This window comes from Symphalangus syndactylus, chromosome 10 (genome assembly GCF_028878055.3).
Source record: "Symphalangus syndactylus isolate Jambi chromosome 10, NHGRI_mSymSyn1-v2.1_pri, whole genome shotgun sequence".
NCBI lineage: Eukaryota > Metazoa > Chordata > Mammalia > Primates > Hylobatidae > Symphalangus > Symphalangus syndactylus.
The window spans coordinates 121,760,696-121,787,122 of NC_072432.2; the positions used below are offsets into that span (position 1 = coordinate 121,760,696).

The 26,427-nt window shown below is 41.1% G+C and overlaps 1 protein-coding gene across 2 annotated transcripts in view; it reads right to left on the reverse strand.

Moving 5' to 3' along the window:
* The window catches only part of INTS9 (integrator complex subunit 9), a 117,277-nt gene that overhangs the window by 37,082 nt on the left and 53,768 nt on the right, over positions 1-26,427 (reverse strand). For both annotated transcript variants that reach the window (XM_055295849.2, XM_055295850.2), the window contains 2 exons: positions 8,850-8,970; positions 7,675-7,809 (listed from right to left, as the gene is read on the reverse strand). In XM_055295849.2, the coding sequence (XP_055151824.1) occupies positions 7,675-7,809; positions 8,850-8,970 (256 nt within the window). The remainder of the gene's footprint in view (positions 1-7,674; positions 7,810-8,849; positions 8,971-26,427) is intronic.

Sequence of the window (26,427 nt, forward strand, 5' to 3'; positions counted from 1 at the left end):
TGAGGGTCCAGCAAGAAGAGCTCACAGGGAATCAAACAAGACCACCAAGGAAGGCAGCATCTACTAAACATGGTGAGCTAAAACCTATCCCCACAGGGAGAATTAGTGAAGCAGAGAGTAGGAATATATGTATTAAAATGTACCAAAAATACACAGAGGGTGATTAAAATGAGCAGGTATAAAGAGAAACGTCTAGAAATACTGTGAACAAAAGCATAGTTGTGGAAATGAAGAGTTCAATACATAGGCTGAGGAGCAGCATGAATACGGCTAAGAATGAATTCAGGAGCTGGAAGATTTTTTCCAGGAGGCTTCATGAAGCAGACGGGAAATACACAAGAAAAGAGACATGCAATACACAGAAGTGTCAGTATCTATATACTAGAAATTCCATAAAAAGAAAAAGAAAATCAACCAGGAGTAAGTAATTTAAAATATGACTAAGAATTTATTTAAGTTAAAGGAAATTGGAAGATCTCACAGATGCTACTACATTCACAGGAAAAACATACATTGAAGAGAAATCATTGTAAAACTTACAAATAATAAAGTGAAAATTCTAAAAGCAGATCCCATATAATGGAATGCAAATCTAAACGGCTTCAGGGTTCTTAATGACAACAAGCGATACAAGTGGAAAATGAAGTCATATTTCCAAAGCTTTATCCTATCAAAGATTTTTGCCTTTGATTTTTAATCCATCCAAGCTATCATTTAAATGTGAGAAAAAAATTAAAGACATTCTTAATAATTCAAGGCCTCATAGGCTTACCACTTCAAGACCCTCTAGATTCCCATTCCCCAAGCATTCCTGGAAGAAGAAAAGTCAATCTAGCAGGATGTTATGAGATCCTGTTTATGGAAAGTAAGGTTGAAAAACTTACAATATATCTCAATGAAGATCACTGTTGTTACAATAAAGAATATATTCACCATCGTATGTATATTCTAAACGACCCAGAACTGAAATTCTAGATGGTTTCACCATGGCCAGCATGGGGTATGGTGTGCAAAGGAAGAGAGAAAGATAGGGGAGATGAGGACAGTGTGGCTTTGGGAGGAAAGATACAGATACTGATAAGTAAGATAGTCACAGAAAAAGTAAACTAAGAAATAACTCAGAAGAATAAAAATAAAATGTGCATTTTCACATATACAGAAGGAAATTTACCCTTCTAAAGGCAGGCAAGAAAGGACTAGGAAAAGAATGAACTAAAAACATGAAAGAAGATGGCAAAACTACAATAGTCATCACAAGAAACATAAACAGGCTCATCAACCAAGAGATGCTAGATTAAAAAAAAAATCCCGGCCAAGCACGGTGGCTCATGCCTGTAATCCCAGCACTTTGGGAGGCCAAAGGTGGACTGATCGCTTGAGCCCAGGAGTTTGAGACCAGCCTGGGCAATATAGAAAGATCCTGTCTCTACAAAAAATACAAAAATTAGCCAGGCACAGTGACATGTGCCTGTAGTCCCAGCTATTTGGGAGGCTGAGGTGGGAGGATTGCTTGAACTGTGGAGGCAGAGGCTGCAGTGAGTCGAGATTGCGCCACTGTACTCTAGCCTGAGCGATAGAGCAAGACCTTGTCTCAAAAAAACAAAACAAAACAAAACAAAAAAAATCCAGGCACATATGAAATGGGAAAAAGCCTCTTGGCTTTTAATGCAGTTTTCATAGTGAAAAAAAGAAAGCACTGAAGCATCCTGATAAAAAGAATAACTGATTGATAAAACACAGTGATCATGAATATATGGACTCCTGAGCATAGAGCTTAGAAATAATAAAAAAGTAAAAACTGGTAAAACTACAGTGAGAAACAGATAAATCAACAACACACCCTTTTCAGAAATCAGTAGCTAAGCAAAGATATAAGACTTGAATAATGCAAAAAACTCAAATATAAAAATATTTTACCCAACAGTGAATACACATTCTTTTCCAAGACACGTAGAACATTTACAAAAATAGATTGTGCTTCAAAGGAAGACTAATCAAATTTCAGTCCATCAGGATATGTTTATTATAATGCAAAAGATTAGAATCTTGAAACATATGCTTAAAAAAATTTCCTCTAATCCTATGTCTAATCAGACTGGACGGACTAGAAACAAACAATTATACTGTGAAATAACCTTTGGTTATTTAAATCATGAACATTATAAAGAAAATAATGACATACATAGAGATGAATGACAAAGCACTGCGTATCAAAAATGTAACAGAGTAAAATTATACTAAGATAGAAACCGGTTGCTTTAAATACATTTATGGAAAAGCAAACACTGAAACACACTTGGTATTAAACAGAGTAAATCCGAAGTAAAGAAGGAAGGAAGGAAATAAACGGCAGAACAAAGGATGAAAATACAACCAAAACAATTAAAAGCAAAAACTTATTTTTTGAACAAAATCAATAATACAAACTTCTAGCAAGTCTGATCAAGATGATGATGAAAATAAAATTTAGAATGAAAACAGACTTACACAAAAAGGTTAAACAAATAAAAGAGGATTATAAATAGCTCTATGCCTATGATTTTGAAAACCTAAGCAAAAAGGACAAATCTCTGCCAAAATTCTGGCACAATTTTGGCCCAGAAAATATAGTTCAATAATGATAATCCAGGTCCAGACAGTTTTATGGAACATTTGACCAAACTTTCAGGAAAAGATAATCCCTACCTATTTTTTTCTGACATTAGAAAAAGAGGGAAAGGCTTCCAAATCACCTTATGAGACTAATACACCTTGGTTTCCAACAAACAAAGGTAGTACAAGAAAATAATGTATGGGCCCATTTTTCACCTATGACTATATATTATAAACTTCAATAAAATATTCACCAACTCATTCCTGGAGAGTATTTTAAACAGAATGGATTGTAATCAAGCAAGATTTATCCCAGGAATACTGGATGGTTAAATGTGAGAAAAGCTAACACTGCAGTTCACTACATTAATGGTCACAAAGGAGAGAAATCAAAGTTGATCTCACATGCTCAAAAGCATTTGATAAGGTATAACACTTATATCTGACTTTTAAAAAATCAGAAAGTTGGGGATAAAGGAGACACTCCTTAACTTGACAAATAAAAATGGTGCAGTAAGCGTGATGTTTAACGAAGAAACTACAAAAGCTTTCCTTTTACAGCCTTACACAAGACAAGGGTGTCCACTATCATCAATGCTGTGCAACGTAGTATTATAGGCCTCAGTCACAAGAAAAATAAAATACACAAAGGTTAGAAGAGAGGTGAGAAAACTGTTACTTCTTTGCAAGATAATATCAATAGATTATTAGAATTAAGAGAATTCAGCATTGTTGCTAAATATCAAATCAATTAAAAAATTAATACTGAGACCTCATGCTCAGTAAAGGCTAGTTCTCTTCCTTCTTCCTTTGGGAAGCTGCACTCTTTGGCCTCAATTTTCCTTTAACTTTCCAACCATTCTTACACAAGACTATTTTTCCTTCTTCCACTGTCTGTTGGTAAAAGTTCCCTATGGATCAGTCTTTGGCCCTCAGCCCTTTATTTAGATTTATTTATTTATTTATTTTTTGAGACAGAGTCTCTCTCTGTTGCCCTGGCTGGAGAGCAATAGTGTGATCACGGCTCATTGCAACCTCCACCTCCCAGGTTCAAGCGATTCTCCTGCCTCAGCCTCCTGAATAGTTGGGACTACAGGTGATACAGGTGAAAACCACCACACCGGTTAATTTTTGTAATTTTAGTAGAGACGGGGTTTCACCATGTTGGGGTCTTGAACTCCTGACCTTGTGATCTGCCTGCCTTGGTCTCCCAAAGTGCTGGGATTACAGGCGTGAGCCACCGTGCCTGGTTAGATTTTTAAAACGTGACAACCCTCCAGTTTGTCTCCAGACTTGCCTCCACATCCCAGTTCCAGCCCCATACTTCCATCTGTCTAATGTTCTCTCAAATTCACATTCATGAAACCTACTACCCTCTTCTGCAACAAACGTCCCTCTGCCAACTCTCCTTGTTAACAGGAAGGGCCATTAACACCATTCTCAATGTCATGCAGACATAAGATCTGTAACTTTTATTCTTTCTTTTCTGAAGACGGTGGGCATTCAACAAATGTTTCTTGCATGAAAGACCTGCCAATGTTTTAACTCTTTTCTCCATTCTTACTGCCTCAGGCTTAATCCAAAGCCTTATTTCCCTATGTTTATCAGAATTCTACAGCAGCCTCTGATATTCTTCCTAGTTAGTAAACATTGTACTCAAGTAGACCAGGGGTTAGCAAAGTTTGCTGTAACATTTAAAGTAGAATTCTGCCATTATAACTTTTTTTTTTTGAGACAGGGTCTTGCTCTGTTGCCCAGGCTAGAGTACAAGAAGACAATGGCACGAACATGGCTCACTGCAGCCTCAACCTCCCAGGCTGAAGAAATCCTCAAGCCTCAGCCTCCCGAGTAGCTGGGACCACAGGCGCATGCCACCGCACCTGGCTTTTTTTTTTTTTAAACTTTTTGTAGAGATGGGGTCTTGCCATGTTGCCCAGGCTGATCTCGAATTCCTGGGCTCAAGCAATCATCTCGCCTTGGCCTCCCAAAATGCTGTGATTACAGACATCAGCCACCCTGTCCAGCCTATGGTATATATTCAGCCATAAACGTTCCATAAACAAGTGGGTGTGGCTGCACTTCAACAAAATATTATATGCCAAAATAGGTGGGATGCTACATTTAGTGCCCAGGCCACAGTTTGCTAACATCTGCATTAGTCTATCAAGTTTTTCAAACCAAAACTTTTCTCATCCCTGCCAATTCAATACAGAATCCAATTACGTGGGTAGAGAAAAATCTAATTTTTTTCTTTTTTACATATAACACAGGTTGCCAGCTAGAAATTAAAATTAATTACTTATGTATGTTTCTCATTACTTTCAAGACATTATTTTCCCTTTAAATTTATGGACCTTGTAAGAATAACTTACTGGAAATTACATCAATAGTACTGTAAAGGCTTTGAACTAAGCAGGACAAATCGCAAGAGTTGGCAGCCAAGTCATCTTTCTGTCTTTTGTGGAAGAACATATCAGGAATGATAGAAGCTGCCAATAAAAAATTTTGATTCAATGAAGCAGATGATGGTGACATTGATGGGCTTTTGATTTCAATAACCAGGAAGGCCCCAGAATTCCGCCAGATGCAGGAAAAAATAGCAACGTCCCCTCTAGACCTTGAGATGAAACTTGGCTATGAAAGAAGGTATAAAGAAATAATACAGAATGGCAGCTCAGACATCCTATTGTTCAACACTAGAGCACAGCATGGTTCTCCCTGTATTAAAATGGGGTCTGTTAATTATTGACTTAGCCATTCCATAATGCATGCATATATCAAGACATCATGCATACCATAAATATATACAATTTTTATTTGTAATTAAAAAATGAATAATTTCTTTCTTTCCTTACTGATAGTGCTCTAACATGGTGAATGTTCTTCAAACCCACTGGACTTTGTGTAAGAAGCATGGTTAGCACCAACCCCACAGAGTGACGTTGGTACAAGAAGGGAAAAGACGATCTGTATGCCGAGGGAAAGTGGCTTAATGGCAGGAAGGAGTGGCTATGTAGGCAGACCAAGCCATTCTTCTGGAAAAAGGCTAAAACTACAAACGAGATTGTGCTAAAGTGTTGGGTCCAACTGCAGATCTAAGAGAATGCTGGCTACTAAGAGATACAAGCATTTTTAACTGGGAAGGGATAAAAAGAGAAAAGGCCAAGTGATCCAGTTCTTAGCTTCATTTTTGGTTTTATTATGAAGACAATAAAACTTTGAGGTTATGTAAAAAAATAAATAAATAGGCCAGGTGTCGTGGCTACAGTCCTAGCTACTTGGGAGGACTGCTTGAGCCCAGGAGTTTGAGATTACAGTGAGCTATGACTACACCACTGTACTCCAGTCTGGGTGACAGAACAAGACCTTCTCTCTCTCTCTTTCTCTCTCTGTAAATAGATGTAGATAAATAAATGTAATATGGACTTCCACAAGTTACCTAATGTATCTATATACCCATTCAACAGCTAACTAATATCCCCCCACTCCCTATTACAAACATAGAAATAACCAACATTCAGGAAATGAACAGTAAATTATTTACAAATACCTAAAAAGGAGTAAGTATCACATTCATAACAATGTTTATACGTGCTGGGCTTCTTGCCAAATATGACTGGAATGAATAACTTAAAACCTTCCAATAGTTTCCCTCTCCATATTAAAATAAAATCAAAATTCCTCCTCACAGCCTGCTAGCACTACATGACATGGTGTCTGCCACTCTCTTGGACCTCACTGCTGACCTCCATGCTGCGACCACAATAGCCTTCTCTGCCCTTCAAACATGCCCAGGTTATTCTTACTTTAGGGGCCCTTCACTGGCCATCCCTTTGTAATACAAACACTCACAGCTTTATGTGGCTAATTTCGCTGTTTTTCTTTTTTCTTTCTCTTTTTTTTTTGAGATGGAGTCTCACTCTGTCACCCAGGCTGGGTACAGCAGCATGATCTCGGCTCACTGCAACCTCTGTCTCCCGAGTTCAAGTGATTCTCCCGCCTCAGCCTCCCAAGTAGCTGGGATTATAGGTGCGCACCATCACACCTAATTTTTGTATTTTTAGTAGAGACGGGGTTTCACCATATTGGCCAGGTTGGTCTTGAACTCCTGACCTAAAGTGATCCACTCGCCTTGGCTTCCCAAAGTGCTGGGATTACAGGCATGAGCCACCATACCTGGCTTTTTTTTTTTTTTTCTTGAGGCAGAATCTCACTCTGTCACCCACACTGGAGAGCAGTGGCGCAATCTTGGCTGACTGCAACCTCCGCTTCCCAGGCTCAAGCGATCTTTCTGCCTTAGCTTCCCAAGTAGCTGGGACCACAGCGTGTGCCACCACACTCGGCTAATTTTTGTATTTTTTGTAGAGACAGGGTTTTGCCATATTGCCCAGGCTGGTCCTGAACTCCTAGGCTCAAGCAGTTATCCCATTTCGGCCTCCCAAAGTGATGGGATTATAGGTGTGAGCCACTGCGCCCAGCCGACATGGTTTATCTCTCCAGGTCTCAGTTCAAGTGAGATCTTCCCACTAGCTTTCCTGGGCATCCAGTCTAAACCAGTCTCCATCACTCTGAAAATCACCCTGCTTTACTGTTTTCAGTACTTGTATCTCAATCGGAAATGACCATGCACTTTGTTTACCTACTATATACCATCCTCTCCCCAACATCATCAACTCCCCTACAACATAAGATCCATGGGCACGGGCTTTGCCCGTTGGTCACCACTGAATCTCCAATACCCAGATGTGTGCATGACACTTGACACTTGGCCCTTGGGAAGGATTTTAAACAGTTAATATCTGCTGAGTAAATGCATAACCATCTGCGTCCCATATCAGGCTATGGTCTTTGGAAGGCCTGGGGGATTTCAGAATCCTAGGGGTGACCCTCAAGGTAGCAGGACTATTTCAGAGAAATCTGTAGGCCAAAATGTTGAGACTCAAATAGTCTACCTTGGCTAAAGAGTATCTGTAGAAAACCAAATTTGGAAGATTTAAAAATGGCTGATGGTTCCTTGGATACATTCTGAATTTGAGTTAAGTAACCAAAAAGCTGAGTTGGTAGAAGAGAATTTGGAATTACCTGGGGGTGTGTGGTAAGCAAGGAGGATCCAGAGACATAAGACACTTTCTCGTAATGAGACTGGATGATCCAGTTGGAGCTCCCAAGGGCATAGCCAGAGCTCAGAGGAGTCACCTGGACCGCACCAAAAAGCTCCTAAAAGAGAACCACAGTAAGAACGTGCAATGAGCTTACAGTGACAGTCACACGAGGTAATTCTGCAGGGAAAAACAACAGAAATATCCTCAGTTTAAAAACAAAAATTATTTTAAAGTAAACCAGAGACTGGGCGCAATGGCTCACGCCTGTAATCCCAGCACTTTGGGAGGCTGAAGCCAGGAGTTCAAGACCAGCCTGGGCAACATGGTGAAACCCTGTCTCTACAAAAAAATACAAAAATTAGCTGGGCATGGTGGCACATGCCTGTAGTCCCCAAGTAGCTACTCGGGGCAGGAGGATCACTTGAGCCCAGGAAGTTGAGGCTGCAGTGAGCCATGTTTGTACCACTGCACTCTAGCCTGGGTAACAAAGTGGGACCTTGTCTCAGTCAATCAATCAATAAAATAAACTAGAAAGTTTTAAGGAAAACGGAAAGATGATGGAGATCCAATTGGCAGACAAAGCAATCCTATAATCTTTACTTGTCACCTGAGAGCTTCAGCTCTCTTCCATGTCCCCAGGCACTCAAGGTTCACACATTAAAAGGGAGACATGAAATATTACCAAACAGACCAAAGACTCACACACTTTGGCTTTCCTTTTTCATTTTCAGTTAGGTGTTGGGCCCTTGTTGTTCGGTACTGAGTAGCTCTGGGCACCGGATGACAAGAAGAAATGGGAAGGTTTATTACTTAGGTCAGAGCTCAAAAGTCACACTTGGCAAACTCTTCTCTTTTCCCGTTTCACCCATCCAAAATCTATAAAGTGGTGCTCACTGTTCTAATGTGAACAGGATGAGACGCCTTTCTCCCGACTCCCTGCACGCTGGCCAATCGAATGTTGGCTGGTGATTGAGATGTGAGGGTGGGGAAAGAGCACCAATAAAATCCTGCGCGGAATGGAGGAAAGAACAGAGGCTCTGGATCCTCAGCAATGGAATGGCTTTAAAAACGTAACTATAGGATTCTTCCAAATAACAAACAACAATATGAATGGAAAGCATTCATGAATGACTGAAATGTAATATGAATACTCACAATTTTCTGAGAATATCCCACCAGCTGGATTTTACTAAGGGCAGAGTTCACCTCTTGCATTGTATAGCATCTTCTCCAGGTTGAGACTTCCACTGCATCCTTCAGAGGAGAAGGTAACAGCCTGCAAATGGATCACAATGTCAACCACCAGGTGAACATTTCTTCATGTTCTACAGCATTCCTTTCTAGTAGTTTGTCCATTTGATCCAAATGGTTTAATTTACTGGCATATAATTGTTCATAGGATTCCTTTATGATCATTTCTCTTTTTTTATTTTTACTTTTTTTGAGACAGAGTCTCGCTGTGTCACCAGGCTGGAGTGCTATGGCGCGATCTCGGCTCACTGCAACCTCCACCTCCCGGGTTCAAGGGAATCTCCTGCCTCAGCCTCCTAAGTAGCTGGGATTACAGGTGCCATCACCATTCCCGGCTAATTTTTGTATTTTTAGTAGAGATGGGGTTTCACCATGTTGGCCATGATGGTCTCAATCTCCTGACCTTGTGACAGGCCCAACTCGGCCTCCCAAAGTGCTGGGATTACAGGCGTGAGCCACCACGCCCAGCCATTTCTTTTTTTAAAAAAAATAAGAGACATGGTCTTGCTATGTTGCCCAAAATGTGTCAACAGAAAAATGTTTTATCATTTGCTCCAAAAAATCAGGAGGAGACCTGAAGAGTAACTTCCCTGACATTCACTGTACAAGACAGGTCCAAGTACTTGGGTGAAATGAATGCATGCCATTAGCCTCTCCTCTCTCCTGAAACAACACTGAACAGGGCTTCTCTCTCACACACACACACACACACACACACACACACACACACACACACACACACACTCTCTCTCTCTCTCTCTCTCTGTCTCACACACACCCTTAAGACAAAGAGAATGAGAGAAGAGACAATAGCAAGGCATTTTAGAAAGCAGACAGACAAATGATAACTGACTTCGTAGGCCCAGGAAAGTTCAATGCAAATGTTTAATTTCTACTGCAGAACCCACAAAAAGTATGGCAACTGAAAACAACAGGTATATTAGGAAGTTGAATCAACCTAAAAACAAGAGGAACTGTTGAAAAAAGAGACGAGATACTTAGAACCTTCCAGATCTCCTCATTCCTTCCATATAGCTCAGCAGCTGTCCCTTCTCCTCTCAGGCATGCTACCAGAGGTGGTTCTTTGGAGAGAGTAAAAATGAAAGCCTGGACTAGGGGAAACCATCAACTGAGGCAGCCTTCCTAAACAAAAATTTACATATTCAGAGGAACAATGTTCCTCTCCTCATTTGGCTGCCAAAGCACTATGAGTAAGCTTATACCCCCCAGGGTAGGGGGCTAAAAGAATCTTCTCTGAAGAATTCGATCAGCCTCAAAGAAAAAAAATTAATGAAAAGATTCTAATGCAGAGGATTCCACAAAGAAACAGCTCAATCACATTACTTTAAAGTGTGGAATTGAACAAGCCCTACCCATGGCACACAGACTTTCTAATTAGTTTTTTAATTGTCCAACTCTTAAACATGAGCCAATAGCCAAGGACTACCATACATTTGAGAAAAGTCTCTAAAATAATAAAGGCCTCAAATGGGGGCAGAGAAGCAGGCAGGGAAATTAGAAGAAATAAATCAGGCAGGTAGAAGAAAACTTTAAGAACAGCTTGTCCTTACTATCGTTAGAAAAATAAGATAGTATAACTAAGAAATGAGAAGAGATTGCTACAAAATAAAAGATTAAGAGAATAAAAAGAGCTGTTAGAAATTAGAAATACAATGTCATATAGAGAGCGAAAGCATGCCAACAATACATCAGAATTTCAAAATAAGCTAAAAAGATTTAAAAGTTATACAAACATGAAAGAGGTACATACATGAAAAACCAGCAAAGCTTATAAATGAGGTGACAGAACTCAATAAAGAATTAGAAATAAAAGAAAACATCACTTTGGAAATGAAGACTAAACTACATGTTGAGCATCCCAAATCTGAAAACCTGAAATCAGAAATGGTCTAAAATCTGCAGCTTTTTGAGTGCAAACACGATGCTCAAATGCTCACTGCGTTACTTTGGATTTCAGATTTGGGATGCTCAATCAGCAATATTCCAAAATTGGAAAAAATCTGAAGTCTGAAACACTTTGGTCCCAAGTATTTCACATAAGGGACACTCAACCTGTAACAGAAACACAAGAGTAGATTAACAAAAAATACCAAAAAGAAATGAAGAGATTTAAACAATTCAAAAGAACCTAACAAATGTTGAAGACAGATAAGCAAGATGCCACATAAGGGTAATAGTAGTCCCTAACAGAAAACCAAGTGAGAATAAAAATTAACACTCATAATATTCAATTACTAAATACTATAATTGCTGAAATAAAGAGACATGAAACTACACACTAAAGGAACACAGTGCACTCTTGAGAATACTGACCCAGAACAATGAATACTAGACATGTTCTGGGAAAATATTTAGACTACAAGCAAACCTTTGGGATCTAGGAAAAGAGCAAGTGACTTACAAGGAAAGAAAATTAGATTTTATCAGTGTTTTTAACAGCAATGTTTAATATTATAAAAAAATACAAGAACATATTTAAGATACTCAAAGAAAGAAAATGCAAGCCAAGGACTATATATCTAGCAAAAATGACTTTCAAGGCCAAAGATCACAGATAAACAATTATGAACATGCAGGAACTCAGGGAATATTGTTCTTGTGATCCCATCCTGAGAAATCTACTGAAGACTGAGTTTCAGACAATCAGAATGATGACAGAAACATCAGTATGCATGGGCCAGTAGTGAGCATTAAATATACAGTTACTAGTAGCTGACAGACTAAATGAAGGTTAAAAGGGAGGTTAGTATGTAATGAATATATATTCTGACAACACAGATATGGTAAAAGTGTAAAAAAAAGTAGGGGGAAATATATATGCTCTGTTCTCCAAAGAGTACTAGAAACAATGACCAATTTAGTAGCAATGAGCATTGCTAACAACTAAAATGGGATCTTAAAATTCCACCTCCCATTGGAGAAACCAGGGTTTCTTGGAGAAATGGGTAATTTAGGGCAGAGAATGTACAAGAGGAATCTTAAACATCCTGCTGTCACAGATAGCAAGGAAACAATCAAAGACTATGAGGGTCACAATAAATGACCCAGGGGACAATTAGTCCATTTTCACGCTGCTGATAAAGACATACCTGAGACTGGGAAGAAAAATAGTTTTAATTGGACTTAAAGTTCCACATGGCTGGGGAGGCCTCAGAATCATGGCGGGAGGTGAAAGATACTTCTTACATGGCAGTGGCAAGAGAAAATGAGGAAGAAGCAAAAGTGGAAGCCCCTGATAAACCCATCAGATCTTGTGAGACTTATTCACTATCACGAGAATAGCACAGGAAAAACTGGTCCCCATGATTCCATTATCTCCCCCTGGGTCCCTCCCACAACATGTGGGAATTCTGGGAGATACAATTCAAGTTGAGATTTGGGTGGGGATACAGGCAAACCATATAAACACCTGACAAGGCTTTCAGTGTTCAAAGATGGGACAATTTCAGCTGAAACAACCACCACCACCATCCAATGGGTTGAAACCATGCAATATTTCAGAGGGGGCTGTGATTGGACTGGAGCTTTCGAGTTGCTGGGAATGTTCTCTTCCTTGACCGGGGGGTGGCTGTAAGAGTGGTTGCTTTATAAGAATTTATTAAGCAATATATTAGTTTTGTGTGTTTTGATATCTGTGGGGTTTTTTCTGTTGCTGCTGTTTTTAGACAAGGTCCTGCTCTGTCACCCAGGCTGGAGTGCAGTGGCATAATCACAGCTCACTGCAGCCTCAACCTCCTGAGCTCAAGCGATCCTCCTGCCTCAGCTTCCAAAGTAGCTGGGACTACAGGTGCGTGCCACCATGCCTGGCTCAGTTTATTTTTTGTAGAGATGGGATTTTGCCACGTTGCCCACGCTGGTCTCAAACTCCTGGACTCAAGCAATCTGTCCACCGTGGCCTCCCAAAGTTCTGGGATTATGGGCATGACTAATATCTGTGTTTTATATTACAATAAAAAGGTTAATTTAAAAATCAGAAGAATTGATGTCAAAAAATATTACAGCAGGAATAAAACACTGATAGAAAGCTTAGGAAATAAAGTTAAGGGAATTTTGCGGAAGAACAAACAAAAAGAAAAACGGAGATGGAAAAGAGGAGAGAAAAATATTTAAATGACAATCTAAGAGGTTCAGCATCTAATAGCAAGAGTTGCAGAAAGAACACAGAAAATGGGGGTAGAAAACTTTTTTTTTAAACCAGAATTAAAATTCTTAATTTTCTAAATTGGAATTGGCAAACCTTTTCCATAAGTGGCTGCAGATATTTTAAGCTTTGCAGATCACATATAGTCTCTACCACAACTATTCAACTTAGCCGTGTAATAGCATACACAATATGTAAACAAGTGTGGTTGTGTTCTGATAAAACTTTATAAAAACAGTGGTGGGCCAGATCTGGCCCAAAAACAGTGCTGGCCTTAGTTGCCACTCCTGTTCTAAATTGAAAGGGCCCACAAAGTACTCAGCACGTGAATGAAACTGCTTTAGTAAGACCCAACATCATGAACTAAAGGAATAACGACAAGATTCTAAAAGCTATCATATGGGAATCAAGAGGTACAAACTAAAGATCTAGGTTCAAAATAGCATTGGACATTTCAACAGCACTCCTGGAAGCTAGAAGAAAATATAATGTTTTCAACACTGTAAGAGAAAATTATATCTAATGTAGATTTCTATCAAATAGTTTGAGGGTTATTTCTACCAGTTTTAGATGTGCAGATCTACTGCACATCCCACACACTCCCCACACACTCTTTGTGTGGGAAATTTTACTTCCCACACGCTCTTTGTCAGGGAGTTACTGGAGGATGTGGCCTGAAAAATGGAGTAAACAAGAAAAAGGAAGATCCAGAAAACAGAATAAAGAAGCAAAGAAGTCTTCGGGATAATGGTGAGGAAAATCCTCAGCTGAAAGCCATGGCATTGGGCCCAAGACAGTTGACATCAGAGAGAGAAGGCTGGGGAGAGGACTTTTCAAGGAGATAAAAGTTGTCAGAATACCTACGGAGACTGAACATGATGGGTGGCAGGATATGCCATCCCAAAATATGCCACTTCAGCATAAAGGTGATTTTGAGGTAAAGGCACCTGAAAAACAGCAGGTGCAGGAAGAGCTCTCTGACCTCCTCTTTTTCTTCCCGAAAGGAGATGAAATCCCCATATGGAAGATGTCCTCCGTAGAGCAGGAGGAAAGTAACATTTTTATCTGTAGGGAAAGGGAATGGAGTTCGAGAAAAACCTGTACCAGCAAACCTTGTTAAATCCTGATCTTCCCAGTCACTTCTCCACCCAATTGACTGCCCTAGCCCAAGTCCCCTTCCCTTGTCACATTTTCCCAATGTCCTGCTCTTTGTCCAACTCGGTGTCTGCGTTCAACTCTAACTGCTCCTTTGGGTCTTCATTCTCCTGTGCGGACTCTTACATGTATGTAACTTAATAAAATGTGTGTGCCTTTCTTCTGTTAACCTGTTTTATGTCAGTTTAATTCTTAGGCACAACTGGGCACCCTAAGAGGGTAGAGGAGAAATTTAATCACTTACAAACATATTGAGGACAGACAAGTAGGGAAAGAGTATAGAGACAATAGGTACATAAAACAACTAGACAAATAAGAAAACAAGGTAATTAACTCAAGGGAAAACAAAAAGTTGCGCAAGAGGCCGGGCGCAGTGGCTCGCACCTGTTATCCCAGCACTTTGGGAGGCCGAGACAGGAGGATCACGAGGTCAGGAGATCGAGACCATCCTGGCTAACACGGTGAAACCCCGTCTCTACTAAAAATACAAAAAAAAAAAAAATTAGCCGGGCACGGTGGCAGGCGCCTGTAGTCCCAGCTACTCGGGAGGCTGAGGCAGGAGAATGGCGTGAACCCGGGAGGCGGAGCTTGCAGTGAGCCGAGGTCGCGCCACTGCACTCCAGCCTGGGTGAAAGAGCGAGACTCTGTCTCAAAAAAAAAAAAAAAAAAAAAAAAAAGTTGCGCAAGATAGAAAAAATAATCCTAATAATCTTATATGGCTGGTGAATTGCATTTATACAGCCATAATAATGGAAACACTGAACTAAGATTTAACCAGAGTAGCACATAGATCAAATAATTCCTATGCTTTTTACCCTTGTTTCTTTAGCAACAAAATATCAATGATCCATTTTCATTACCTTCTACATAAACAGATACATGAAGATTTTCTTATTCACTTTCTTAGGTACACATAGTGAACTGCTTTAGGTTTTGCAATATTTATTCTATACGTATTTACTGAGCACTGACTGTGGTCTCAGGACTTAAGTCACATAAGGGGAATGACACACACAATATAGGGCTTCTGTTCACATTGTGCTTAAGTCTAAGAAAAATTTAACAGTACAGGGCAACAGGATGCCAAAAGCCTCGAGTCATCCTTGCCTACAGGCTGGCCTTCCCTCCCAGAAGGGCCTCAACAATACACTACAAATGCAAATCTCAAGATCTTATGCACACCTCCTCTCCTCCATCCCCCAACTTTAATAATTCACCAATACATTGAGGATAAAATCCAAGGCTCTTAGCATGACTTCCTAAGGCCCTTTTTTATCTGGGTGCTGCTTCTGTCTGTACTGTCTATACTGGGCTTTTCTAGTGCAAGGCCCTGCCTGCCTGCACCCCACCTACCTAAGTCCCTCTGTCGTCTACATTTTGAGTGGATAGCACTTACTTGCTCTTGCTTAAAACCTAGACACACTTGTCACTTTCTCTCAGATCTTGTGATCCCAGTCTAGGCCAGGTACTCACTCACGTGCTCTTCGGGAAGGCTGGCTGGCCCTGAGTCTGGCAGGAGTACAGGGAAGTGGCACAGAAGCCCCCTTTGGACTGAGGCCACCACAAGGGCTGCTGCTCCTGCATCTCTTACCTCCACATCCCCATAACTCACGACTGCCTGCTTTGAGGAAGGAGAGATCTCTCTCAGAGGCACTGGGAAATAATGGAAAAAAGATAATTTACAACCAGACAAGTCTAGGTTTACATCTGGAAGTTAGCTCTTCACCTCCAAGCCTCAGTTTTCCTCATCTATAAAATGGAGAGAATACTACCTTCCTTTGAGAGTTTCTCTGCAATGGGGAAATGATATATAATATAATGCATGTGAAGTGTCTGGTGCAGAAGAGATGCTGGGTCAAGGTTTGTCTCCAGCCCTGCTCCAACATAGCCCCAGAAGCACATGTATTTCCCTACAATACTACAGTGGACTCCAACCCAGGGTGATTGACTCTGATGAGCAGCAACGATTCTGAACTTGAGAGGACTCAAGGAAAAACCCAAGGTTCTACCCAGCTTTGACTCCTCCTTTGAGTTCTCAGGATCAGGCAGCCCCAGGGCTTGAACCTCCTGGGGTCGCCCTGCACAGAAAATGAAGACCTCTCACTCTGGGCCCGGTAGAAGCCAAAGAGTTTCTTGATTTAATAATGCCAGAGCTGGAAGGCTGTCATGGGAGTGGCTAGAGAGCAGGGACCGTGATGAATAATGATGAATAACACTTGCTACCCCAAGCACATCTCTCCATTCAGCTGAATTTCTTTCACATTGTCCCCAGCTTTGCCAGGGCCCTGCAACAGTCATTTCTCTTAAAGGCTGACCAGAAAGTCACACACAAGGCCAAAACTACACCTGCTTTCTTTCTGTGATTTTCCTCACCCATTATTTGACAACGAGTACTGCCATTACCCAGAACACTATACCACGTGGGCTTTCCTTCCTGCTAGCTCTGTCTTCTCTTGATGGCCCTTCCCAGCACAGCCTCCCCTTTCCATCTAGGACAACATCCTGTGAAAATTCAGCAGATTAAGAACTGGAACAGCCTTGCTCAAAAAGAGGCTTTGGTCACTTTAATGTTTTCAGTGTGTGCTGGAGATGAAACAGTCTTATATTCAGCCTATTGAGTACTAGCAGCGTTCTGACCAAGCCCTTAGAAGGGAAAGTGGAAAGCATGAAGATGCAAAGCATCTACAACTTTTGTCCTCAACAACCCAGCACTTATTTCTAGAGAAATTACTGGTGTTTCAAGTAGGGACACAATTTACTTAAGCAAAACAAAAGGCTCCTGAAGATCCAGGTATATTTCAGCCTGAATCTTTCCCATCTTTCCTTTTAAAGTAAATGGCATGGAAATCATAAACTTACGTTCTACAAAAACTGAAGAAAGCATTTGTTTATAGAGAAATTTTCACTACAGATGATTTTTGCTAATCAGATCCATAGAACACTGTAGTTAGAAGAACAGTCTTGTTAAATATGCCTTTTGTTTTGTATTTTATTAATACCCACTGAAAAGAGTAACGTGTATCTTTTTTCCTATTGTATCATATGATTCACACAGCAACACTTTTTTCATTTTTGTCTCCTCAGCACTGAACACAGTGCCCAATATAAATTGACACTCAAAAGAAAAAAAGTTCAGTTGTTATCCCAGGAAAGAAAAGAACCAGCAATGCAATTATCAACGTGTCCCATCTGAACTGCACCATGTTTGGGTAGAGGTGAGTCCTCTAACTGTGAGAGGTGGTGAAAAAAACCAAGGAGGAGCTCAGGGGTAACCCGGAAGAGGAAAGCCAAGCTGTCCCCACTGCCTCTGGTCCACTCTGACCTGCCCGGTTCAGGGTTTTGTGGCAGGCGCTTCTGCCATGGCTCCAAGTGACCCCCACCTACAGGATTCACCCTCTTGTAGAATCCTCTCCTCCTGAGTGTGAGGTGGATCAAGTGGCTTGCTTCTAACATGACAAAGATGATGATGGGCTGTCACTTCAGTGATTAGGTTACAAAAGACTAGGACTTCTATCTTGCTCGCTCTCTTGCCCACTTGGAATGGTCTCTTTTTCCTCATTTAAACCCTACTCAATCTGCCTAGCCCAGCCTAAGTCTGGCCATTTAGCATCTATTTTTTTGCTTGACAAGCTCCTTGAGTAGAGCGACTAAATCTTAAACTTTTTTGGGCGTTTTGCTACAAACTTATAATACTAGGCATTTGGTAGTTACTCAACAAGTAAGTCTGAATTCTCTGAATTTCATATTTCTGCTCAGAAAGTCCTTTTGCTGACATCCTCTTTTATTCTTTCTAGATATTTAGTTACTTTGTTGTGCTTCCTCTATCTCCTAACACATCTTGTCTAACTTAGCTTTCCCAGAAACTCTCCTTATGCTTACTTGAGGTCCTAATTACACAGAGGCATTTATAGAGCCATTTAAAGCCATTAGGATTATTGGCAGATTTTGGATAAGAAGGATAAGGAAACCCAGAGGGAACTAGTTCTGTTTTTTCTGGCTTTCTAATTTATCAAAGTCAAGTTCTCAGAGTCTAAATGTTTCATAAGTACTTTCTAAAGGATTTCATTGTTTTGCTTTGTTCTTACCACACTTGAGTGCCTGATGAACTTCTTTCCCAGGGCTCTGACATGATGCCAAAGCTCTGCGGCCTCTTCCCTCATTCTGCCAGCAAAAGCAGCACATTTTTGTGTTTTTATTAAATATTAAAACTTCTAAGTCCAGAAGGACCACTTGGAAGGTGGTAAGTAAAAAACTGGCTGGGCATTAAGTGTTTGTTGAATGAATAAATGAATGAACAAATTAATGTAGGGACAGAATACAAAGAAGATAGGAATCAGGAAAGTTCCCCGCCTGACTCTCATCACAGCAAAGGGCTTAACATGCCCGTGGGGGCTAGGGTAGACTGGGTATGTTGGCAGAATAAGGACCCATATGGAGTTTGTGGAGCCTCAAAATGAAGTATGTTTCAATATTAACCAGAAACTAGGTTATAACCTCTGATGTTTATTTTAGATCAAATTATTGCTTAAAAAATGGCAATTGCTTAGGCTACCAAAGCATGACAGGAACGACTCTTGAGAGCAACTCAACTATCTTTGCTCTAATCCTATGCTCATGGAAAATTTCTTATCCATAATTTGAGGTCTTAAGTGGACTTCCTGGCCAGCACAGAGTGTCCTGGATAGAGGAGCCACTCTAGTTCTGGAGCCAGTCAGAGGTCTTACTTTAAAGTGATTAATTGGGATTTTTGTTTGTCACTCAACATCCTGGGAGTCTGGTCAGCATGAATCAGTCCCTCAGAAGCTAATCAACTCCGAGTGAAATGAAACGGTGAAGTGACCGGAATCGCAAAGCCCAACCAGCTGTGATTACTCCGTCAAAGCACTGCCGCTCTCTGATGAAGAAGTTCATCAGGCACTCAAGTGTGGTAAGAACAAAGCAAAACAATGAAATCCTTTAGAAAGTACTTATGAAACATTTAGACTCTGAGAACTTGACTTTGATACATTAGAAAGCCAGAAAAAACAGAACTAGTTCCCTCTGGGTTGCCTTAAGAAGCCTCTCTCTGGACATCTTTTAGAACTCTAACACAAGTGGACTTAGAGATAATTTAATTCTTATTTTACAGAAAAGGAGATTGAGTCTGAGAGTCTGAGTGACAGTGACAACTAACTACAGGTAACAGTGGAATTTGAAAACAGTTTTCCTTCTGTCCACTTAGCTACCTTGCTTTCGTCAGAAAGGCAGTGTCTGAAGGTAAATTAGGCTGCGGAAGACAGATGTGTTCTAGTTAACAAAAGCATATTACGTAAGCCACTTATCTTATTAAAAGAGACAAGGACACTGGCATTTATTGAGCACCTACTGTGTGACTGGCATTGTTTTAAGAACTTAATCATACCACTCATTTAGTCCTTACAACAATCCTATTAAGTTGTTAATATCACTTCTATTTTATAAAAGAGGAAACAGAGCCTAGAAGAAATAAGTTGCCACAACTACCAAGAAACATCTGAAATTCAAATACCAGTCTATTTGACCTCCAGGCACACACTTCTATCTTCTCTTCCTATCATATAGTTGATAAATTCCTGTATGCATACCCAAGGAGCATCAGAGCAGAGGAACTTCAACTTGAACATGCATGGTTTTAAGTCTTTTTTTTTTTTTTTTTTTGAGATGGAGTTTTGCTCTTGTTGCCCAGACTGGAGTGCAATGGCACGATCTTGGCTCACCGCAACTTCCACCTCCCGGGTTCAAGCGATTCTCCTGCCTCAGCCTCCCATGTAGCTGGGATTATAGGTATGACTAATTTTGTATTTTTAGTAGAGATGGGGTTTCACCATATTGGTCACGCTGGTCTTGAACTCCTGACCTCAGGTGATCTACCAGCTTTGGCCCCCCAAAGTGCTGAGATTATAGGCATGAGCCACCACGCCCAGCCAGTTTTCTTTTAAGTGTTCTGTAAGGTATGAAGCCACATTTTAAGTTGTATTAAAAACTACCATAAAAATTCAGCCAAGAATATATCAATGCTTCACTGCTTAATGCTTGCATGAGGATGACAATATCTTATAATGATTTATCCTTATTGTAATTGTAGATTTCTAATCTTAAAAAAATGTTAGCTTTATACAAAAAAAGTACTAGAGGTGGGGTTACTTTCTTAAGTGGAATATCTTGCTTTATATTTTCCCATTAAAAACCTAAACTTAAGTGAGTGTGGGAAAGTCAGAGACCCAAAATTATATTGTGAGGGATTCTCCTTTTCCTTCCCTTCAAAATCCATCTCTTTTTCAAGAGTAAACTGCAATGTCAAAGTTAGGAAGAAGGATGACTAACTTGTTTGATATAAATCTCAAGGAGCACTGTCAACTGAGGCAGGAAGTTATACAGCTGCCAGAAAGTAGGAGTAATAGTTTTTTTTTGGTATGTGTACTAATAATAAATCAAATGCTAATTCAAACTAACTTCAAATGATTTATGAGAATTTGTCAGATTCTTTTGATGACTTCGAAAATTTCTAATTTACTGTTTTCTTTAGTTGATAGTTTTATTAGTAATGTAAGCTACTAAGATGTATTAATTCTAGGCACTTGACAAGATCTGCTTTGAGGCTGCCTATATATAGTATAATTCAAAAATTAGGGGCTCAAGCCTCAAATCGAGTACCTCTCAAAGTACCTCTCTAAGAGTTACTTTGCTCAGATCATACGGGATTTTATTCTAATGTAGGAATCCAACATTTCTAAAAAGATTTTTTAAAAGTCACATTTACAACATCTAGACTTTGAGCTTCTAAGGAAGGCTTGGCAGCTGTGGGCTCACATTCCCAAATGGCCACGATCGCTGGAGCTGCGAGTCAGCTGCCCCTATAGAGGGGTGTGGTCACCGGTCCACATTTTCCACCAGCCCATCTCACTCCTGTGTGTACTTTCCTCAGCCCTGTAGGCATTGTGGACCTGTGATCCCTACTTTGGAAGACCTGGACAGGCCAAGCATAAGAATGAAGAAAAAAAAAAAAAAAAAAGAACGAAAACATACAGGGAAGATAGAGCCTATATAATGGGAAAAATTTCCATGAACTAGATAGCAAAAAGCAGCGTTTGTCAATGTAGCATGCTACAGTAGTTTGGGACGTTAGATATCAACTAGCTTGTGATAGAAATCTAAAGGTGATGTAAATCCCTTAGCACAAACATTACCCAAATGCAGCACTTTTAGAACTCTGGTCCAGGATTAAATTCTTGGTGAATATTTCAAAAGAACTCTTTCATTTGATGCCAATTAAAGAATAAATAGCTCTTCAGGCCAGGCATGGTGGCTCATGCCTATAATCCCAGGACTTTGGGAGGCTGAGGTGGGTGGATCACTTAAGGTCAGGATTTTGAGACCAACCTGGCCAACAAGGTGAAACCCAAAAAATACAAAAATTAGCAGGCATGGTGGTGTGCACCTCTAGTCCCAGCTACTCAGCAGGTTGATGTGGGAGAATCGCTTGAACCCCAGGAGGTGAAGCCTGTAGTGAGCCGACATCGCACCACTGTACTCCAGCCTGGGTGACAGAGTGAGACCCTGTCTCAAAAAATTAAAAAAAAAAAAAAGCTCTTCAAATTCTTCTACCACTTCTAGTATTTATGCTGAGTTTATCTAGGAGAAAAAGAGGACACAGCTATGGAGTGTCTCTTTCACACCTCAGTAAGTCTTCGAATAATTAGACTCTTCCCTTTCTCTACCAATAACTATGGCTCACCTCATGTTCAAAATTCAAAGCACAATCCTTGGCCAGGGTGAGAATCAAAGACGGGCTTCTCCAATAGTGCAAATTACTACTCTCCTTGCTCCTCTACCAAGTTAGTCTCAACAGTTTCTGATTTTTGCCCACCAGGTGGGCAAATATATTTCAACTAGCAGCTTCTTTTAAAAGGGATATTTCCATTCTATTATAAAGATACATGCAAGTGTATGTTCATTGCAGCCCTATTCACAATACCAAAGACATGGAATCAACCAAAATGCCCATCAATGATGGACTGGATTAAAAAAAATGTGGTACCTATACACCATGGAATACCATGCAGCCGTAAAAAGGAACGAGATCATGTCTGTTGTAGGGACATAGATGGAGCTGAAGCCATTATCCTCAGCAAACTAACATATGAACAGAAAACCAAACCACATGTTCTCACTTCTAAGTGGGAACTGAACAGTGAGAACACATGAACACAGGCAGGGGAACAACACACCCTTGGGCCTCTCAGGGAGTGTGCAGTGGGAGGGAGAGCATTGGGATAAACAGCTGATGCATATGGGGCTTAATACCTAGGTGATGGGTTGACAGGTGCAGTAAACCACCATGGCACATGTTTACCTATGTAACAAATGTGCATGTCCTACACGCATATCCCAGAACTTAAAATAAAAATTTTTCTAAAAAGGGAGATGTCCTCTGCATCTTAGGAAATATCTTTCAGGCCCCTCCCTAGCCTTCTCCTCCTTTAGCCTCATTCATACTCTCCCTAATGTAGGTGGCACTTCTTTTGTGTGGCCAAATGGGAGGCAAAGGCAAAATGCTGAGGATTTTGCCCAAGGTCACAAGAGAAAAGGTGAAATAAGGATTTGGGGCTTCCTAAGACTTGGCCCAAGATTTGGGAGTCAGGAAATACTGACTCTTTTTTTAGACAGAGTCTCACTCTGTCCCCCAAGCTGGAGTGCAGTGGCGTGATCTTAGCTCACTGCAACCTCTGCCTCCCAGGTTCAAGCGATTCTCCTGCCTCAGCCTTCTGAGTAGCTGGAACTATAGGTGCCCGCCACCACGCCCAGCTAATTTTTTTTGTATTTTTGGTAGAGATGGGGGCTTCACCATATTGGCCAGGCTGGTCTTGAACTCCTGACCTCAAGTGATCTGCCCACATCAGCCTCCCAGAGTGATGGGATTACAGGCCTGAGCCACTGCACCTGGCCAAGAAATACTGACTTTAGAACACTATTTGTGGTGTGCCAAAATTATTTGCGGCAAAACACTATAAAGTGTTTACATTTAAGAGGAAGAAGGGAAGCCAGAGCACGCATGTTCCATGGGAAAGAAAACAAAGTCCTGAGGTTTCTAAGAGGGAGACGTAGGGAACTGGGGTCCTGTCCAGTCCAGTGGGCACATGAGACAGAAAAGAAAAGAAGGGAGATACCAGAACTGAGGGCAAGAGAAAAGGGAGCTGGGAACAAGAATGTGGTACTGCACCAGGGCAGTCAGATCAAGGAGGCCATTCACATACACACTGAAGACTTATATATGCACATGTCCAGAAAATGTTTCCTAATGTGAAGCCACGCCCACACCATACATCCCCAAAGAAGGAAACAGACATTCAAAAGATCCTTAAAACACAGGAGAAAATGTGCATAGATAAGCATACTTCCTCATCTCCTGACACGAGAAGTGGCTCACACGCACATGAGAAGAGGCATGTGTGTGTGCACAAGAGGTGGCCCAGCAGATGGGTTAGGAGCATGGACCCTGCAGCCAGGCTAGCTGGCTGGCTGGGTTTGAATCCAGATCCTGCACTCACTAGCTATGCAACCTTGGGCAAGTTACTTAATCTCTCTGTGTCAGTTTTCTCTCATGTAAAAAAGTAATAACACTGCTTGGGCGTGGTGGCTCACGCCTGTAATTCCAACACTTTGGGAGGCTGAGGTGGGCAGATCACGAGGTCAGGAGTTCAAGACCAGTCTGGCCAATATGGTGAAACCCCATCTCTACTAAAAATACAAAAATTAGCTGGGCATGGTGGCGCTCACCTGTAGTCCCAGCTACTTGGGAGCCTGAGGCAGAAGAATCGCCTGAACCTTGGGAGGCAGGGGTTGCAGTGAGCCAAAACTGCACCACTGCACTCCAGCCTGGGAGACAGAGTGAAACTCCATCTCAAACAAAAACAAAAAACAAAAACAGTAGTAACACCACTACCTACCTACCTATTCATTAAATGAATAAATAAATTAAATAACACATTTAGAAGAGTGCCTGGCACACAACAAGTGTTACATAACTAAAATAAATAACGTGTACCAAGGGATTGCATGGAGGAGACTCATGCTCAAGCTCCGAAATAGTCACTATAGAAAAAGTGTATTCCTCTAGCTACATACTTATATTTTAATCGAAAGAAGATCTGTAAAAACTAAGACATTCTAATGTTGAAATGAGCAGATGACTATAAATCGCTGTTCTAGAGGGAAAGAGAAACCAGTGCCAACTGGAAAAAAGTGGACTTGGGGAGGAGCATATGGAACATAAACTGCCTAAGAAATTTATAAGACTATGCTGGGTGCAGTGGCTCACACGTGTAATCCCAGCACTTTGGGAGGCCAAGGCGGGTGGATTGCGAGGTCAAGAGATCAAGACCATCAAGACCATCCTGGCCAACATGGTGAAACCCCCACCTCTACTAAAAATACGAAAATTAGCTGGGCGTGGTGGCACACACCTGTAGTCCCAGCTACTCGGGAGCCTGAGGCAGGAGAATCACTTGAACCCTGGAGGCGGAGGTTGCAGTGAGCCAAGATCACACCACTGCACTCAGTCTCAAAAAAAAAAAAAGAAATCAAAAGACTAGTTTTTACTCCAGACTTGACGCCACCATCAGAAGGTGTGGCTGCTATGGGGCCTGGAGATGAAGGCAGAATTGCTAAGGTTAGAGAAAGCCCAGTGTGTTAACATCCACAGGGGTACTCTGTTGCCAATTTAAATAAGAGAACATGGAAGTGGAATCAAGCTGCTGCTTCTACCATATTTCTCCTTACTTCATCTTTTACAGCCTGGTTTCTGGACTTAGCACTCTACGGCAACTCACCTCTCTGGGATTGTTAAGGACTTCCCCATTCCCATAGCCAAGGGCCTCATTTCCATTTTACTGGATATTTCTGCAGCATCTGAGACGAACAATAACCTGTATTTTCTGAAACTTCCTTGTCCCTTGGCTTCCACTCAGCTCTCCTCTTACCTTCTTAATTACTTACAGCCTCTTTTACAACTCTTACCAGTTCTTTTCAATTCTATCTCAGAAATTCCTTTGAAGTTAGACTTCAGCTTCATGCTCACAGATACTGCCTTAGCTCAAGGCTTTGTCATCTCCCCTGGGTTTCCGCAGTCACACTGCTGGTCCTCCTGCCTGTCTCTGCATTCCTGTACATCCTTTATGCTGCTTCCAGAGTTACTTTCCCCAAAACAAATGTGGTCATTTGCCTCTTTATAAACCTCCACTGGCCGACTTCACATTCTCAACAATATAAAACTCAAACTTCACATATGAGAATCTTCATTCTCTTGCTCCAACTCACCCCTTTACTTGCACCTCTCACCTCTCTACTCACCCTAATCCACACTGAACATCTCACTGTTCCCTGAATATACTATGTCCCATGACATCATGCCTGGACTTCTCTTCTCAACCTCTGCTATAGGAACAAGTCCATTTCTTCTTCCAAGACCCATCTTAACTGTCATCTCCTAAGGAATGTCCTTCTCAGCCTTCCTAAGCAGGGTTCTTCAGTTTCTGAGTGCCTACAGCACTGTGGGCAAACATCTCTTTTTTTGTTTTTTGAGACGGAGTTTCACTCTTGTTGCCCAGGCTGGAGTGCAATGGCACAATCTCGGCTCACTGAAACCTCTGCCTCCCGGGTTCAAGCAATTCTCCTGCCTCAGCCTCCCAAGTAGCTGTGATTACAGGCATGTGCTACCACCCGGCTAATTTTTTTGTATTTTTCGTAGAGACGGGGTTTCTCCATGTTGGTCAGGCTGGTCTCAAACTCCCAAACTCAGGTGATCTGCCCATCTCGGCCTCCCAAAGTGCTGGGATTACAGGCGTGAGTCACCGCGCCTAGCTGGCAAACATCTCTTCTAAGACGTGCCATGCAAACTGTTAACTGACCTGTTATCTGATTTTCCATTAAACTTTGACCACCTCAAGAGCCAATTGTTCCTAAAAACTCCAGTACCCAGCATAGCACCTTGCACATAGTTGCCTCTCAAAAAACATTGGTTGAATCAAATATAACCCTTTTGTGTATTAGGAAAAAGAGAATCTTTAATATAACCAAATCATTGTTTAAGCATAGAGGAAGAAATCAAATGAGACTGCTTTGCAAAGCACCTGGCTCTATAGTCTCTGG